Below are 17,826 nucleotides of genomic sequence, written 5' to 3'. Positions count from 1 at the left end.
AAAGTGGGAAAAGCACATTTTGGAACTCCTAAAGCAACTTAGTTAAAAATCATTTGAAGTTAGATTAGATTAGATTCAGTTTTCGTTCCTTAGGCCCAAAAAATGAGATGATTCTCCTGGGTGTGGAACATGTCAGAAAGTATAAAATAAAAACATTTGAATATAATTCTTACTACCCTGATCATTTGTCAGGAGATTGCAAATCTTCAGGAAAGACAAATCAGAAAGTTGAGATATTTTACATATTTTATTCAGTAACGTCATATGGGATAATATTCTGGGGTAACTCATCTTTAAGAAAGAAAGTCTTTTGTGGAGAAACATGCTGTAAGAATAATGTGTGGTGCTCACCTATGATAATTTTGTAAACATCTGTTTAAGGCGTCGCGCATTCTGAATAGTGCTTCACAATACATTTATTCCCTCATGAAGTTGTAAATAATCAACTGCAGTTCCAAAATAAGAATTTCATACACAATTACAATATCAGATGGAAAAACGGCATTAATTTCTCAACATTAAGGTTGTCTTCAGCGCAGAAGGAGTGCAAATGGCCGCAATTTTTTTTTTTGATAACTCTCCCAGTGATGTAAAATATCTGGCAGACAGTAATGCAAAGTTTGAAAACGAATTGAGACAGTTTCTCCTTAACAACTCCTTCTATTCCATGGAAGAATTTATATTGCTGTAATGTGTAGATGGTGGTGGGTAGGAATTACTAACTCACATCTGCATATCTTTTTTCTTTTCGTAACGAAAAAAACTTAGAAATGTTCAGAATGTAACTATGTGCACAAATTAATTTTCAATTTGAATATATAATGACTCGTTCCACATTATTTCGATCTATCATGCAAAATGATACATGGAACATGTAACTAAGTAACTATTATCATAACAGCAATTCTCTGTCAGTACCTGTATATTTTATGTAAGGTTTCTTTATTTATTTATTATCCACCATTTAGCATTAAAAAGTGCAATCGATGTCATCTTTTGTGTACGTGCACACTATATGGTGTACGCTTAAGGCCAATAAATACAATACTGTTAAGCCAGCTGGCATTCCAGTGTGCCTGTATTGTGTTTCTCGGGTGAGTTGTTTTTCACGATGCTTGGAGAGGTGATGGATTTGCAAGTTTCCAATGCTTGGAGCTTCTATCGCTTGAGGTTTTATATCTGAGCGACTGTGTTGCTTTGACAATATTTGGCGCGAAGTGTAAAGTGCAGTGTTTACGTGTGTTTGCGTTATGGCTGAAACTGTCAGGTACTAGAGTATTTATTTATAGGTCATCAGTTTTTTTTACATTGCTTAATGTGTATGACAAGTAGTCCTTACACTCTATATTATTCCAGGTACGAGAGGACAATAGATGAAATTAGGACGGTGATACATCATGCGAAGTTGGAAGAAAGTGAGTTGCTTCCTGTAACACAGATTCTGAACTTCGCTTCCCGCAGCGAGGCAGTGGAAAACTATAGATTGTTTCAGTTGGACACGAAATTACTAAATACTCTAGAAGAAGGTGACAGGTGAGGCCAAATAACTTTGCTGTCATGACTGTGTTAAAGATTCGTGTTGAACGTTATTTAGATGTGACTGACATGATATAAAAGTCATGGCTTGGGGTGATGTTCGTCGCGATAAAGACTTTTAAAGTTAGTGAATAGCCATTTTGTAGACCCTCGATTTTATTCGTCACTAATCGTAATATGTAGATTCCATCAAACACGTTATGCAAGGAGGTAGTGTCATCATGAAATCAATTATTGTGTTTGTGATTGTAATTGCACAAATTTCAGTACAGTTAATACTGTGTTTTATTATCAGCACATTGAAGCATTAAGTATCACTAGATAATGCGTGCAAGAATCCAGAGACCAGTAACGAGCTGTGTGTGTAATTTACAAGATATTCAAACTATTCGCGTCCGCCAAATACATATTTTTTTATTGAATGTACACTATCCCCTAAGATAACAAGAAGTGAGAATATGCAAAATACTTAAACACGCAATGTTGCCGTCGTTCACACAGTGAGAGATGCTTTCAACCAAATCCGGTGTGCGTAAAATGCGGCAAACACTGTATTACGTAAGTAGCAGGCCAAACCAGATTATAAGTACATATTTGTGTTGATACATTTTTCCTTAACCACGTCAGAATGGTTTTATGTTTAACTGTATGTAAATTTGTCAGTAAAGACAATTGGTACCTAAAATGAAACAGCGTAATCATATGACGGTGGTCAGCTTGTCGAATACGTATGTTTTCAAACATGCTTTACAAACCACTGAACGAATGTATTTGAAAATCTGCATGGAAATGTAGAAGTGTTAGTTTAGTTGTAAGCAATAAATATCTACTCAGGACTTAAAGAAGCACCGTTTTGTAACACTATTGTTGAGGCATGTAGTTAAAATAAGTATTTATTCAGCAACAAAGCGAGCAGTAACAGTTTATGTGAAGTAGATGTGAAGCATGTCAATGTTGTGGTCTATTACATGCGAGGTAAAGTATCTTTTTGAAATTGTTAGTACGCCTAACATGTGACTATACTTTGCAAAGCACATGATGCTATGTGGCAGAGGATATTTCTGGTACCACTATCCAATCATACCTTTCCCGTTCCATTTGTGAATGGTGTGTGGGAAGAACAAGAGTCAGTAAACCCTGTTTTAGCTTTAATTTCTTGAATTCTTTTGTTGTGGTCATGTTTTGAGTTGTACATGGGAGGAAGCAGTATGTTATCTAACCTTTTACTGAAAATACTCTCTCAGAATCTCAGAGCTTGTTGAGTATCTTCATAACAATCTCACCCTGACTGAGCAATACTGTGACAAAACATGCTGCTATTTGTTGGGTCTTGTCTTTCTCTGCTATTAATCCAATCTGGTAAGGGTCCCAGACTGATGAGAAATAATCAAGAATCGGTAAACAAGTGTTTGGTAAGCCACGTCTTTCATGAATTACTTATATTTCCCTAAGATTCTTCTTATGAATCTGTTTGACATCTGTTTTTGCGACTTTGTTTTATGTGGTCATTCCACTTTAGGGTATTTCGGAAATTAACTGAACACCCATGAATTCCATTCTGTTGAGTCCTTTCTGAAAGGAATTCTATAATCCAGTCACAAATCTGGTTTGGTACTCAGGAGCACATATTTTTCTTACTAAATGACATTGTAGAATTGTATCAAATGAGCCTTCCTGAATTCAAGGAACATTACATCACCCTGAGTGTCAATACATACAATACTTTGATTACCAGAGGTGAACAGAGTGATCTGTATTTCATAAGACCTCTGTCTCTGGAATCCCTGTTGATTTTTACAGTTGAGATTTTTACTGTTCAAAAACATCATAATACATAAACTTAAAACATGTTCCATAATTTAGAACAGATTGGTGTCAGTGATACACGTCTGTAATTATGTGCATTTACCCTGTAATCCTTCTTGAAAACTGGAATGACGTGCACTTTCTTCAGTTGCTAGATACCTTCTGTTGCTCTCCAACCTATAACAGACTGTTGCTATTAAGGGAGTAATTTCTTTCACATAATCTGTTATAGAATCTTTTGGGTACCTCATCTGATCCAGATGCCTTTCAAGTACTAAGTGACTGTAGTTGCATTGTTCCATGAGCACTTATCTTAATATCTGCAATTTTGGCATTCGTGTGATGGTTGAGAGGAGGGACCACACTACGATCTTCTGTTGTGAAACATATCCAGAAGACCAAATTCAGATATGGTCGCTGGTTGAGTGAATAAATGATATAAATCTGCTTACTGATTTTACATAAAACCAAAATTTATTAAGGATGTAATCAGATCGATTGCCAAAATTTTACTTTTAATGTCATTGAATGATTCTCTCGTTGCACTCATTGTCACTTCTTTTAGATTTTGTTTGTCTGCAAGGTTTCGACTTCTCTTAAATCTGGTGCTCTCTTTGTTTCCATAGCAACTTTCCAATAAGGGTATTAAATGGCAGTGAGTTTTTCCTATCCTATAAGCACTTGCTTGAAACGTAATTGTTTAAGATATATTAAATGATGATTTTGAATTTTATCCAAAAGTGCTCCACAAATTCATCCCATCAGCACAGAGTTTTTGATGTTGGTTACTGAGATACTTTGTAAATGTGTATTCTGTCTGTCACTCTTGCTAATCAAAATTATTTTCCACCTTTCTCAACAGCACTTACAACACCCGTAGTCATTAATGCTATCACAGACTTATGATCACTGATGCCTTCCTCTGTGTTAACTCACTGGAAAAGTTCAGGTCTGTTTGTTGCTGGGAGGTGTAAGACGTTAGTTCTCTAACTTTCTGCTCAAAGTAATTTTTATACGAGACGTTCACTAAAGAGAGCCTCATTACAAATTTAAACACAATGAAGCTTTGCAGACAAAGATAAACTAAACAAAGCCTAAATTTGGGTAAGTAGAGCCATGGACCCAGCATTCAACGAATTTCAAAGTAAAATTATTGCTACTGACTGATATAAAATACTAGGAGGTTTTGGTCTTATGTTAAATCAGTAAACCAATCAAAGTTATCTGTCCAGGTGCCCTGCGACCATAATTACATTGAAATGGAGCATGGCAGAGAAACGCTCAAAACACTAAATTTGTTTTTCCAAAACTGTTTCACAGAGGAAGTTGCACTGTAGTTTCTCCTTTACATCATTACATAAATGGCAAAGTGACACATATTAAGATAAGTGACCATGGGTCAGAAAAGCAACTGAAATTGCTGACCTGATGGGATAGCAATGTGATTCTCTATAGAGAATGCAAAAGAAGTTGCTTCTCTTCTAACAGTGCTGTACCATAGTTCTCTGGAGGAGCAAAGCAGTCCTAACGATTGGGGAAAAATGCAGGTCATTTCTGTTTTCAAGAAGGGTCACTGAACAGATTCACAAAACACCGAACAGATGCACAAAACTGCCTCCACGCTGCCCTCCAATATTAAATTGGTGATCCCTTGATGCCTCAGAATATGCCTTGCCAACCAATCCCTTCTTCTAGTCAAGTTGTGCCACAAATTTCTCTTCAATTCTATTCAATACCTCCTCATTAGTTATGTGATCTACCCATTTAATCTTCAGCATTCTTCTGTAGCACCACATTTCGAAAGCTTCTATTCTCTTCCTGTCTAAACTATTTATCGTCCACATTTCCCTACCATACATGGCTACACTCCATACAAATACTTTATTATTTATGACTTTGTTATATGATTTTGGAATATATTTTATGCTCGTGTATCATGACATTTCTAGAGATTGAAAATCTCCTCTATAGGAGTCAACATAGGATCCAAAAACAACAATCGTGTGAAACCGAGCTTACTCTGTTCTTACATGAAAACCAGAAAGCATTAGATACTAGTGCCCAGGTAGATGTTGTGTTCCTTGACTTCTGGAAGGCATTTGATACAGTTAAGCACTGCTGCCTAATGAAAAAAAAAAAAAATAGTGTGTACCGAATATCAGAATGACTGTGTGATTGGACTGAAGAGCTTCTAGCAAACAGAACACAACATAGCATTCTCAATGGAGAAAAATCTTCAGGCATAAAAGTACCTTCAGGTGTGCCCCAAGCAGAATGTAATAGGACTATTACATTTCACTGTATACATAAATGGTGTAGTAAATAACGTCAGAAGTTCTGAGAGGCTTTTTTGCAGATGATGCTGTTGTATACAGAGAAATCTCAGTGCTAGAAGATTGTAGCAAAATGCAGGAAGACCTGCAGAGGATCGGTGCCTGGTGAGGGAGTGGCGATTGACTCCTTACATAAACAGATGTAATGTATCACGTCTACAAACACCGAAAGACACATTATTGTACAGTTACATGTTTTTAGAACAATCGCTAGAAGTAGTTGCTTCCATAAAATATCTATGAGTAGACACACAAAGCAGTTTAAAGGGGAATGACAACACAAAATTAACTGTGAGTGAGGCAGGTGCCAGACTGCTGAATTCTTGACAACTATTGGGTCCAGAGAGTGTTGGATGTTTTGCTATGACTCTTTTTGCAGTGATCATGGTTTGTTTGTTATAGGCAATTAACTTATGAGGTTACTTCTGTAATGTTAGGCAACTGAGCCTCTTATATGTCTCGAGATTAATGAGGGTCACAGCAGCATATGTATCAGTCCCGAAAGGCATGTGCTGCTTCTTTATTTCATGTTGCAGAAAGATGCGTGGAGATGTCTGATCTAGGTGCACTGCTGCTGTAATTGTGTGGATGTCCATTGGTGTATAGAAATTATGACCTTGTGGTTCACTTTTCCAAACTTCTGCAATCTGACAGTATTTTCCACAACATAGACACCTTTAGATGTGGTACGTGCATTGTGATTTGTGATGGGCCTGGAAACAATCTGATAAATTGGATATACATCTCAGTGTCTGTAACTATGACGATGGCTACTTAGTTCCTGTAGAGGATGTCCCCAGACAATGGGTCGAGCTTGTTGGCTGTAAAGGAAGAAAAAAGTTGTGGCTGGGGGCTCGTGTCTTATGATGGCATTTGAATGCCAGCAACTTTACAAGCATGAAGACACTCTTGTAGCTGCAAGCTGGCAGTGTGCTGTATCGAAGCAGAAATAATCTGGAGGACTTTTGTGAAGAAGGAGTAAGAAAGTTTAAGTGGTTCAAGGGTGAATGTGACAACCACATCTTGAATGAAAGACTCTGCATAGGACTTCTGATAATCACACATAATAGGATTAATTTGCTTTCTTGTTGCAATAATGGAATTGCAAGTAGGAAGCCAAAACATGCATTTTAGCATGCAAGAGATCACAAATGTTATCATAAGTTAGAGCTACCAAGCTACCAGATCAGTGAGCAAAGACAGCTGCCATAAGAGCTGATGGATTTCTAAGGCAGACCAATCAAGGAAAAGAAATTTTTGAGCTTGTGAGTGCTGACATAGGTGTTTTTCATAACTTTCCCATTCCATTTATATGCCAGAAAGAATGTGATTGATGGTAATGGTACTGTTGAGGGGATGGACAAACTTGCGGGGACCACTTCTATTAGCTGTTGCTGTTGCAGGAATGCTAGTAAAATATTAAACTGCTCCTGGTGCTGTTTTAGCAAGAGTGTGATTTGTTGCTGGTAACGTTCCTCATACTTCTTGACATATAGTGTGGATCCATGGTAATGTGTTCTGAAAGCAAGAAACTTATAAGTTGCATTGTGGCTTTTGAATGACCATGCAGCCAGTTTTCTAGTTACACAATTGGGTCATTCGATGTCAGTTCAACCAGGGGCTCCAGCTCATAGTCTCAGATTTGACTGAAATTCAGTACACTAATTCTACCATGTGTGGAACACTCGTGTACAAAGTATTAGTTTCCCCTCTGTTAGTTCCAGAATTATGACTTGTGAAAGAAGGTGGCGTGACCCGGAAATTGCAACCCGCATCTGGCAATCTATCTTCAGACCCAACTTCAGGTCTTAATAACTTTGGAGCTATTCCAAACAGTCCAGTGAAATTTTTACAACCCAGTAACATCCATTTAGAGAACACACTCCATGAATCAAAACAGCGACAACATATTTCTGAGGGAAAATGAAAAATTCCAAAATGTTATTTAAAAAATGTAATACGTTAAAAGGTACATATTGTAGGTGCCCTCTGTGCCAAATATAATTCACTCAAAAAGGGTATAAATTTTTTTGTGGTAACCTTAATGTGGCCTAAACACACACACACGGAACTCATCTTGCCCATATCAGTCACAAAAACTGAGTTACATGCACACGAAAATACAAAAATTTAAAAAATTACCTGAAAAACACGATTCAGCTTCTTACTGAACCCGCTGAAACATCAGTATTTATGCCAAAAACATCGTACTCTGCCAACAGCACAGAAAATGAGGTAGGCCTAAATATTTACTCTGATAGCCAAGGACGCGGTCTTGCGGAAATTCTCAATAATCATCATGATTTAAAAGTCTACAGTTGCGTAAAACCAGGCGCTCCAATGCGGGAAATTATAAAGGACGTCATAAAAGACAACAAAAAAAGCACAAATCGTTATATTTTATTAATTGGAGGTGCCAATGATGTGTACAGGAATGAGTTACTGAATGCTGTGCACAACTTAAGGAAATTTCTGGACGGTACTAAGAAGCAGAACGTGATTGTCACTAGCATTCCTTGTAGACATGACCTTATCCCCACTTTGTGTGTAAACGCTGAAATTAGGGAAGCCAACTCACAATTTCAGGAAATATGCAAAATGTATCCAAATACAAACTTTCTTTGTACAGGTTTTCTTAAGAGAGACTGCTTCACGAAACATGGGATGCATCTGAACAAAAAGGGCAAGAAACTTTTGTGTGGAAAAGTCAGTGAAATGTTAGAGAGACTGAACAAACATAGTGACAGCATGTCATTACCATTAGCTCCAGCAGTTTTAAAGCAAGCACCTGCAGAAGTATTTCCACAAAAAATGCTAAAAGCATCAGAAACAATCACAGCAACAACAACAACAACAAAAGCAGCAACAGCAGCTGCATCAACTGCAGAGCCACCTCTGCTAACAGCAACAGAATCAATGGTAGCTGGACCAACTCTGCCAAAAGTAGTAAAAGCATCAAGAACGGTTACACAATCAACAGCAAAAGCAACAGAACCATCATTAGCAACAGCAGAACCATTTACAATAGCAGCAGAATCAACTCCAACATTAGCAGAACCAGTACTGTCAACTAAAAAAACTTGACAGCAGACGGAAGCCAGTGCCTCCATCCCATCTAAATGATTTTTTAGTGGAAACCAGAAAGAAGAGGAAGCCCACAAGAGAAACAGAGATTTGACCTTATTTAAGTCGGTAAAGCAGAGAAATCTACAACAAGGTATTTACAACTTTAAAATAATCCACCAGAATGTACAGGGCTTGAGCAAGAAATATGAACAATTAGACGTGTTTGTAAATGAAACTATGCCTGATGTGCTTGGTATTAGTGAACACTGGCTATCTGATGCCAAATTAGAACTTTTTAAACCTCTAAACATGGTACTAGCTAATAAGTTTTGCAGATCTACTATCAGAGGTGGAGGTGTATCAATGTATGTAAAGAGAACATTTGATTTTAATTCTGTAAATGTAAGTAAATATTCATTAGAAGGAACAATTGAATTATGTGCAGCACGTATAAAGATACCAAATGATGAAATTTATGTTATATGTTTATATAGACCGCTAGGTGGAAACTTCGAAGTTTTCTTAACAAAATTTTGTAACACGATAGAGAATGTTTTTATATCACACTTGAACAAGTTAGTAATTATAGGAGATTTCAACATAAATGTATTAGCAGATAAGTTACGCACTAGACTGTTCAAGAATACTCTGCTTGAATATAATGTAAGATACCTGATAAACACTGCAACCAGGGAGACTGAAACATGCCAGTCTGCAATAGATAACATAATCACTGGTATTCGTCTTTACGATCTTACATCTTCTGTTATTATAAGTGCTTTGTCAGACCACCATGCAGTAGAACTAAGTGTGCACATAAAAAAGGTTCCTACACACAGTTGCTACAGATATATTAGGATGAATACAGACCAAAATATAACTCAGTTGAATAATATGCTAAGGAATGTGGATTGGAACAGTGTTGTAACTACACTTCATAGTTACGGCAAATTCTCAAGTGAACTATTCTACATTCTTAATAAAGCCTGTCCATTAATAAAAAAGAGAATTCAGTCACATGCTGTAACCCGAAACTGGATATCAAGTTCAGTCACTGAAGCTAGAGAAAAACTAAGATGGTATGAGTATGCTATGTTAAATGACTTGAGCAATAAACAATTAAAAGAAGAGTTCAAAAAGTATCAGAAATACTATGTAGACCTCCAAATTTCAGAAAAACAGAAACATTTTGAAAGTGTCATTCAGAACTCAAATAATATCTCCAAAACATCATGGTCACTAGTAAATAGAGAAATTGGTAAATCTGGGAAACATACAACTGAAAATCACTTGATGGTAAACGGCACAATAGAAACTGATCAGAATAAGATAGCAGATCTATTTAACAATTACTTTGCTTCTATTGGCTCCAGCATAAACAATCAGCTTAAAAATCATAAATACAAATTCAGAGGAACACCAGTGTCAGGAAGTATATTTTTGATGCCAACAAGTAAAGAAGAAATAATTAAAATAGTGAGTAGCTTAAAGAATTCCCATGCAGCAGGATATGATGGTCTTAGTCTGGAAACTCTTAAGAAATGTATACGTAAAATTGCATCACCTTTATCAACAGTTATCAATTCTCATATGGAAGATGGTCTATTTCCAGATGAGTTGAAAATTGCCCGAGTTGTGCCTATTTTTAAAAAAGGAAACAGCAATTTAGTAGAAAACTTTCGACCCATTTCTGTTCTTCCAATAATATCCAAAATCTTTGAGAAAGTAATATACATAAGAATCTGGAACTTCCTGGTACGCAAAAAAGTGATTTCTAAGGGGCAGTATGGGTTTGTCAAGGGGTTATCCACCATTACAGCAGCATCCAACTTAGTCGAAGGTGTCACTCAAGCAATAGATAATAAAGAACATGTATGTGGCATCTTTCTAGACTTACAAAAAGCATTTGACTGTGTTGATATGACCATATTGCTGGACAAACTGTGGATCTATGGCATTCGAGGCACAGTCCGTAATCTGATGAGATCCTACTTGACAAACAGGAAGCAGTTTGTGTCTATTAGCACTGCAGAGGGAGCATGCAAATCAAACACCACTGACATAAATTTTGGTATTCCACAGGGGTCAATATTAGGACCACTTCTTTTTATTATCTATGTAAATGATATTCAGTCCATAACAAACCTTGCAACAGCTATCTTATATGCAGATGATACCACGTTAATATGCAGCAATCCAAGCTATTCACAGCTCGAAGTGGAATCCAATACTGCAGCAGGCTTAATTCTGCAGTATTTTAATGAAAACAAACTAAAATTAAACACAAATAAATCTGTCTATATTGAATTTGATCTTGGGAGGCAAAAAACTCATGAAAACAAAATCTTAATGGGTGACGAATACATTAAAAAACAATACTTGACCAAATTTCTTGGCCTGACACTAGATGCAGAGTTAAACTGGTCTGATCATGTGAATGATATTTGCAAAAAGCTATGTACTACCATATATGTCCTAAGAAAACTGAGACCTTTTTGTAACATCACCACTCTGAGGCAAATATATTTTGCACTATTTGAATCCCATCTAAGTTATGGGATAGAGGTTTGGGGATCCAGCAGTAACGGTAATATGAAAAGTGTACTTACCTTACAAAAGAAGGCACTTAGAATTATGGGAAAGAAATGTGCCAGGGAGTCCTGCAGAAATTTGTTTAAAGAATTTAAAATACTAACTATTCATAACCTGTATGTGCTGAAGATAATCATTATGGCAGTAAATAGTAACAAAACACTTCATAAAGAAATACACGATCACAACACTAGAGGCAGAGAGAGACCCCACATCATCTCTCATAGAACAACACTTTATGAGAAAAGCCCTCACTATGCAGGCATAAAACTACTGAATTGCTTCCATCCTAATATCTCCAAATTGCCCATTACAAAACTAAAAATGAAATTAAAATTATGGCTCCTAAACAGTCCTGTATATTCAATAGATCAGTTTCTAGATTTAGTACACTCGTATGTTGGAAGACCATCTGTCTAAAAATATATGTAATCTCAGATCTTAGACTGTGTCACAAACTGTAAACATTTGAATGTCAGATATGAATACTGTGTTACAAACTGTAGATTCCTTAATCTAAGTATGGCAACAACAATTTTGTTTATGTATAGTCCATATATGTAACTCTGTTCTCTCAACTAAATTTAGAGCAAGTTGTGTAGATAAGTGCCAGCCAATAATATGTAACCCTAGTAAGTAAGGCTCTGACTTATCCAGAAGACTGGAACAAAAAAAAACTTTTTTTGTAATCAGTTGATGTTGGATCAAAATAAATAAATAAATAAAAAATAAATAGATTTTCGAAATGTGGTGGCACAAAAGGGACAAGTGATATCCAAGCCAAATTTCACACACTGCATAAGTAGACCATAATGATATATATCTCAATATTTCAGCATGTTATTGCAAGACATTTGTGTACAAAGGAAGTTGACAGATGTATTTGGTGATGTGGCCATTGTTCCACAACACAATTTTGTAAAAACATATCGTAAACTGTTCTGCCTCTTCTTATCCTCTCCCACTAAGCAACAACATATAGACAGATTAACACAACCTATCATTAATGTTTACTGCACCTTAACTGCTAAAAATCATTCGATTGTGCTTTGAACAGAAGTTCTCCCACATTTTAGCTACTGTACTCTGTACATTGAGAGTACTGTCTTCCTGACACTCTGGTAGGAACTGGAACTGTCATAAGAATATGTTCAAAAGGAATCCAACACCTGTCTGCCAGATGTGGCCAATGAAATGATCTTGCTGGGCCTGCTGGTGCCATGAAGTTCACAAATACGTCACCTTCTTCACAGCACTCTGCATCACATCCTAAGTACCATTTGTCATCATAAGCAGCAACAACACAGCAACCTGGTTGTGTGTTGCTGCTTTTGCTTCAGAATCCTGAGTCACACGCACTGTGAAGAGACATGTTGTGCATGAAACTATAGTTAAAACCAGACAGTCTACTCATCTGCACATTGTCAGAGTCTGCTGGAGACAAGTGATGATGGCTCCTTGTGCCTGCAACAGTTTTAACGTGTTCTAGTCTGCTTTTTAGCAACTTTTCGATTGATTCCACCTCATCTTTCGAAACACAGAATGATTGTATGCCAGAGATATTTTTCTGTACCCAGGTAAATAATGTAAGAGGTGTTAGAATGTGACCTTCTGTAGGCTGCAGCAGAATAGTTCGTGATACCATGCGCTTAATGGTAGCACCAATACCGTCACATACATTTTTACCACGACTTGTTGCGAAAAAATTCCATTCTGCATGAATCTGAAAACCGTGGTAATGCATGCATAAATTTTTGAGATTTTTACAATTTTTGTACTGACTAGCTGCCTCGTCACTGAAGTATTTCTCAAAATGTATGTGAGGCAACTTGTTTTTCACATATGCCGTGACAGTGCGAATGGAGGCATGAACTGCAATGGCATCATGAATTAAACAGTCACTAAAAACGCACAGGTTCATGACACACACACCATCTGATTCACCTGTATAGTAAATCGCAAATGGCTGGAGAGTTACTTGACTGTTGTCCCAATGATATCCTTGGATGGCATCTTGAACTATAAATGCATAATTTTCAGAAATGCCTAGTATTACTATAATTTCATCTTGTTTCAAATTATCCTTACAAAACTGGAGATAAGCCAATTGTGCTGTTGCTGTGAAGTCGTGTGTGGTCAGTTTGTCCGTTTTTCGACAACATATTTCAACAAAATCTTCCACTGTACTTTGCTTTGTTTCAAGACTTGAGCAATCCATGTGTGGCCATTGTGTATGAGAAACAAGTTCATCGTCATCCATAAGGAGTTCACCATACAGTTTGTTATTCATGTGTTCTGCAAGATTTGCCTTACCAGGACACTTTTCACACCTGTGTATCGTGCAGTGGTAGGAACTGATGTCACACACTAGCAGCTTCATTGCACCTTTGTAATCCAGACCAGAATCCTTTATAGCAGCGAACATCAGCTTAGCATTTTGATGGGTCTCACATACACAAACTTTGTGTGTGCCCCTTGCATTTATGGGCACAACCCATTTTGGCCGAAGATTGAAAGAAGATGATAAACCTACTTTGGTGTTGGGATACTTTTCCTTGAATTCTACACATAGTTCTGTTATGTTGCATAGCAACAGTCTTTTTTTGCATCTGTACACGTACATTTCCCATTTTCACCATTACATAGTCTTTTTTCCCAGGCATTATTCGGCTGTAGTCATTATTTTCATGAAACTCCGACACTAGCACCTTTATTTCTGAACTCAATTGCTTACCCTGAGGAAGCACTCCTTGGGTTGCTTTTGTTTTCCTAGCTTACTTCACCATATATGTAGAAACATTGAATTTCTTTGCAGTGTAGTCAATAGACCAGCTGGAAGGTGCAAGGGTAAGAATAGTTACTTTTTTCTGGCACATTTTTCTTTCAAATCATGCATAATTTTGTCCAAATGAGAGCATTTCTGGCATGATTTCTGTTCCTTTGGAGCAGATAGTTCATCCTCTTCCACCATTAGTGTGTCAGCTATTTTGTATTTTAATTCCATTTGAGCTTCTTGTAGTTTTCTTCTACCATAGCTGGGCCTGTCTCTTTTCCCAACTTTGTGTGTCTTCATGGGAGACAAACCAAGAGCACTCACTGAAGTATTTAACTGCTCATCTGCTGTGGTTGTAGGTGGCTCATACTCTTTATCACGGTCATGTAAATTATCAGAATATTCATTTTTTAGCAGTGTAACACACCTGGAACATAACTTTTGTCCTGGTTTCATGTTAAGTCACATGCACTGATTCACTTTCAATACTGATTTTATATCAATTTCTCTGAGGCTACACTTCACTGTCTTCTTATGAATCCGAAATGGATCAAATCAACTTCTTTGTAGGAAAGAATACTTATCCAGAAACACTTTCATATGCTGATAACAAGCACTAAAGTTTTCTGCAACTGTACTTCTTGTGCCCACAGCGTGTATCCCGGATCTCCATAGCAACAAATCTTGGTCCGATTCATCCAGATCATACAGTACAAAGCAAATGCCACATTTTGTTCCATATTTTGTTTTATGACATTCAAATGCTTGTGCTCTACCAATACTGCAACTTGTTTGAACAAAAGCACCACTAGTACACTCTTCTGCCTCTATACTGACTTTCCACAACAGTATTGACCAGTCTGAACTAAACTCTTAAAAACACGAGTAACCTGTAATCGTTGCTTGTTTCCTTTGTTGTTCCTGCCTCACAATAACTCATTCTGTCCCTGAAAACTACCATTTGTGTAACTTTCTGTTACTCGATGGTTCTCAACAATTGCTGCAGCTTTATCTGAAACAAGCAGTCTGCATCATCACTATTACTTGCTAAATCGTGTTAAAAGAAACATAACCAAATACATCTCTGTCAACTTTTGTAGTACACAAATGCCTTGCAATGTTGTTGTTGTTGTTGTTGTTGTTGTTGTGGTCTTCAGTCCTGAGACTGGTTTGATGCAGCTCTCCATGCTACTCTATCCTGTGCAAGCTTCATCATCTCCCAGTACTTACTGCAACCTACATCCTTCTGAATCTGTTTAGTGTATTCATCTCCTGGTCTCCCTCTACAATTTTTACCCTCCACACTGCCCTCCAATGCTAAATTTATGATCCCTTGATGCCTCAGAACATGTCCTACCAACTGGTCCCTTCTTCTTGTCAAGTTGTGCCACAAACTCCTCTTGTCCCCAATTCTATTCAATACCTCCTCATTAGTTATGTGATCTACCCATCTAATCTTCAGCATTCTTCTGTAGCACCACATTTTGAAAGCTTCTATTCTCTTCTTGTTTAAACTATTTATCGTCCATGTTTCACTTCCATACATGGCTACACTCCATACAAAGACTTTCAGAAACGACTTCCTGACACTTTAATCTATACTCGATGTTAACAAATTTCTCTTCTTCAGAAACGACTTCGTTGCCATTGCCAATCTACATTTTATATCTTCTCTACTTCAACCATCATCAGTTATTTTGCTCCCCAAATAGCAAAACTCCTTAACTACTTTAAGTGTCTTATTTCCTAATCTAATACCCTCAACATCACCCGACTTAATTCGACTACATTCCATTATCCTCATTTTGCTTTTGTTGGTGTTCATCTTATATCCTCCTTTCAAGACACTGTCCATTCCGTTCAACTGCTCTTCAAAGTCCTTTGCTGTCTCTGATAGAATTACAGTGTCATCGGCGAACCTCAAAGTTTTTATTTCTTCTCCATGGATTTTAATACCTACTCCGAATTTTTCTTTTGTTTCCTTTACTGTTTGCTCAATATACAGATTGAATAACATTGCAATAACAAGTTGAAATTTTGCCACATATTAGGTTATGGTCTACTTATGCAATGTTTGAAATTTGGCTTGGATATCACTTGTCCCTTTTGTGCTACCACACTTCGAAAATCCATGTTTTTCAGGTAATTTTTTAAATTTTTGTATTTTCGTGTGCATGTAACTCAGTTTTTTTGACTGATATGGACAAGATGAGTTCTGTGTGTGTTTAGGCCACATTAAGCTTACCACAAAAAATTTATACCCTTTTTGAGTGAATTATATTTGGTATAGGGGGCACCTACAATATGTACCTTGTAACGTATTACATTTTTTTAATCGCATTTTGGAATTTTTTATTTTCCCTCAGAAATATATTGTTGGCGTTTTGTTTCATAGAGTGTGTTCTCTAAGTGGATGTTACTGGGTTGTAAAAATTTCACTGGACTGTTTGGAATAGTTCCAAAGTTATTAAGACCTAAAGTTGGGTCTGAAGATAGATTGCCAGGTGCGGGTTGCAATTTCTGGCTCACACCACCTTCTTTCACGAGCCATAATTCTGGAACTAATTGGCAGGGGAACTTAAAATTTTGTACATGAGTGTTCCACACTTGGTAGCATTGGTGTGCTAAATTTCAGCCAAATCTGAGACTATCAGATGCAACATTTTCTCTAATTCGTTGAATTGATATGGAATGACCCAATTACATCGTGACTGGAGAAATTCACACATTCACAATTGTCTCTGATAATGACTTACCTCGTACTGACTGGACTCGCAATATTAGCCAATGATTAACGTCTGGTCCACTGTCAGAGTCCACTGTGGAAATGCACAATAAATCCAAGTACCCACCTCATTGGGAGTCTAGAGAAAAGCCAAGTTGTATTTGATAATCCGCCCATAAGTGTAATTGTGCTAGAATCCATGGAGGGAGATGAACTGCTGGTATCTGGCTGGCCAGAATTATTTATTCGGGCTCTGAGGTGTGGCCACTGGCAAGCAGCAGAGGTACTCATGATGTTTCCTGATGGTATCTCTCATGGCAGAACAACAGTGTGGTATCCTTTAAGATGTGGTCAATTTATTGTTAACAACACACACAAGAAGCACAATATTTTACGAACTGTAGATTTTATAACCAGGATCTCCTTCAACCAGGAAAATGAGAAAGGGTTGGATCAAATCATTGTTACAGGTCTACGCAGAAAAATCTCCCAGGATTCACAATAAGAGGAAATGAATAAAGGGAATGTAACAATGGATAGTCATTGATAAGCCAAAACATTGTGATCATCTGCTTAATAGCTTGCTTGTCTGCTTTTGGAACAAAATATGTCATTGATTCTGCATATGAGGAATCCGACAGGCAGTTCGTAGGATTGTGGATGGATGTGGCCTTAGATGTCTACGCACATATCATTTAATTTGTGTAAATAATGGGCCGCTGACTTGCATGATGGCAACTGGTAGCAAACCAGGTGGGTTCCATAGGATTTACATCAGGCAAATTTTGTCACCAAGACATCAACGTGAGTTTGGGGCCTACTATGATGCTCCACAAACCACTGTATCTTGATTCTGGCTCCGAGACATGGACGTTATATTGCTCAACACTAGAAGGACATTACAGGTCAATCTGACGGTTAGTGTTGTTTAATAGTTAATAAATACCAAGAGTTTTAATTTACGGGGCTTGTATTTCTTGACTTTTAATGTACTT

General features: G+C 37.2%; 1 protein-coding gene across 2 annotated transcripts in view; it reads left to right on the top strand.

Annotated features, from left to right (window-relative positions):
* The first annotated feature begins 1,149 nt into the window (after positions 1 to 1,149).
* The window catches only part of LOC126194898 (sister chromatid cohesion protein DCC1), a 118,669-nt gene continuing 101,992 nt past the window's right edge, over positions 1,150 to 17,826 (top strand). For both annotated transcript variants that reach the window (XM_049933253.1, XM_049933252.1), the window contains exons 1-2: positions 1,150 to 1,267; positions 1,357 to 1,533. In XM_049933253.1, coding sequence (XP_049789210.1) covers positions 1,251 to 1,267; positions 1,357 to 1,533 — 194 coding nt within the window. In that variant the 5' untranslated portion in view covers positions 1,150 to 1,250. The remainder of the gene's footprint in view (positions 1,268 to 1,356; positions 1,534 to 17,826) is intronic.

Source organism: Schistocerca nitens, chromosome 7 (assembly GCF_023898315.1).
Source record: "Schistocerca nitens isolate TAMUIC-IGC-003100 chromosome 7, iqSchNite1.1, whole genome shotgun sequence".
NCBI lineage: Eukaryota > Metazoa > Arthropoda > Insecta > Orthoptera > Acrididae > Schistocerca > Schistocerca nitens.
Note: the sequence above shows the minus strand (reverse complement) of the source record. Positions and strands in the feature narration are given on the sequence as shown.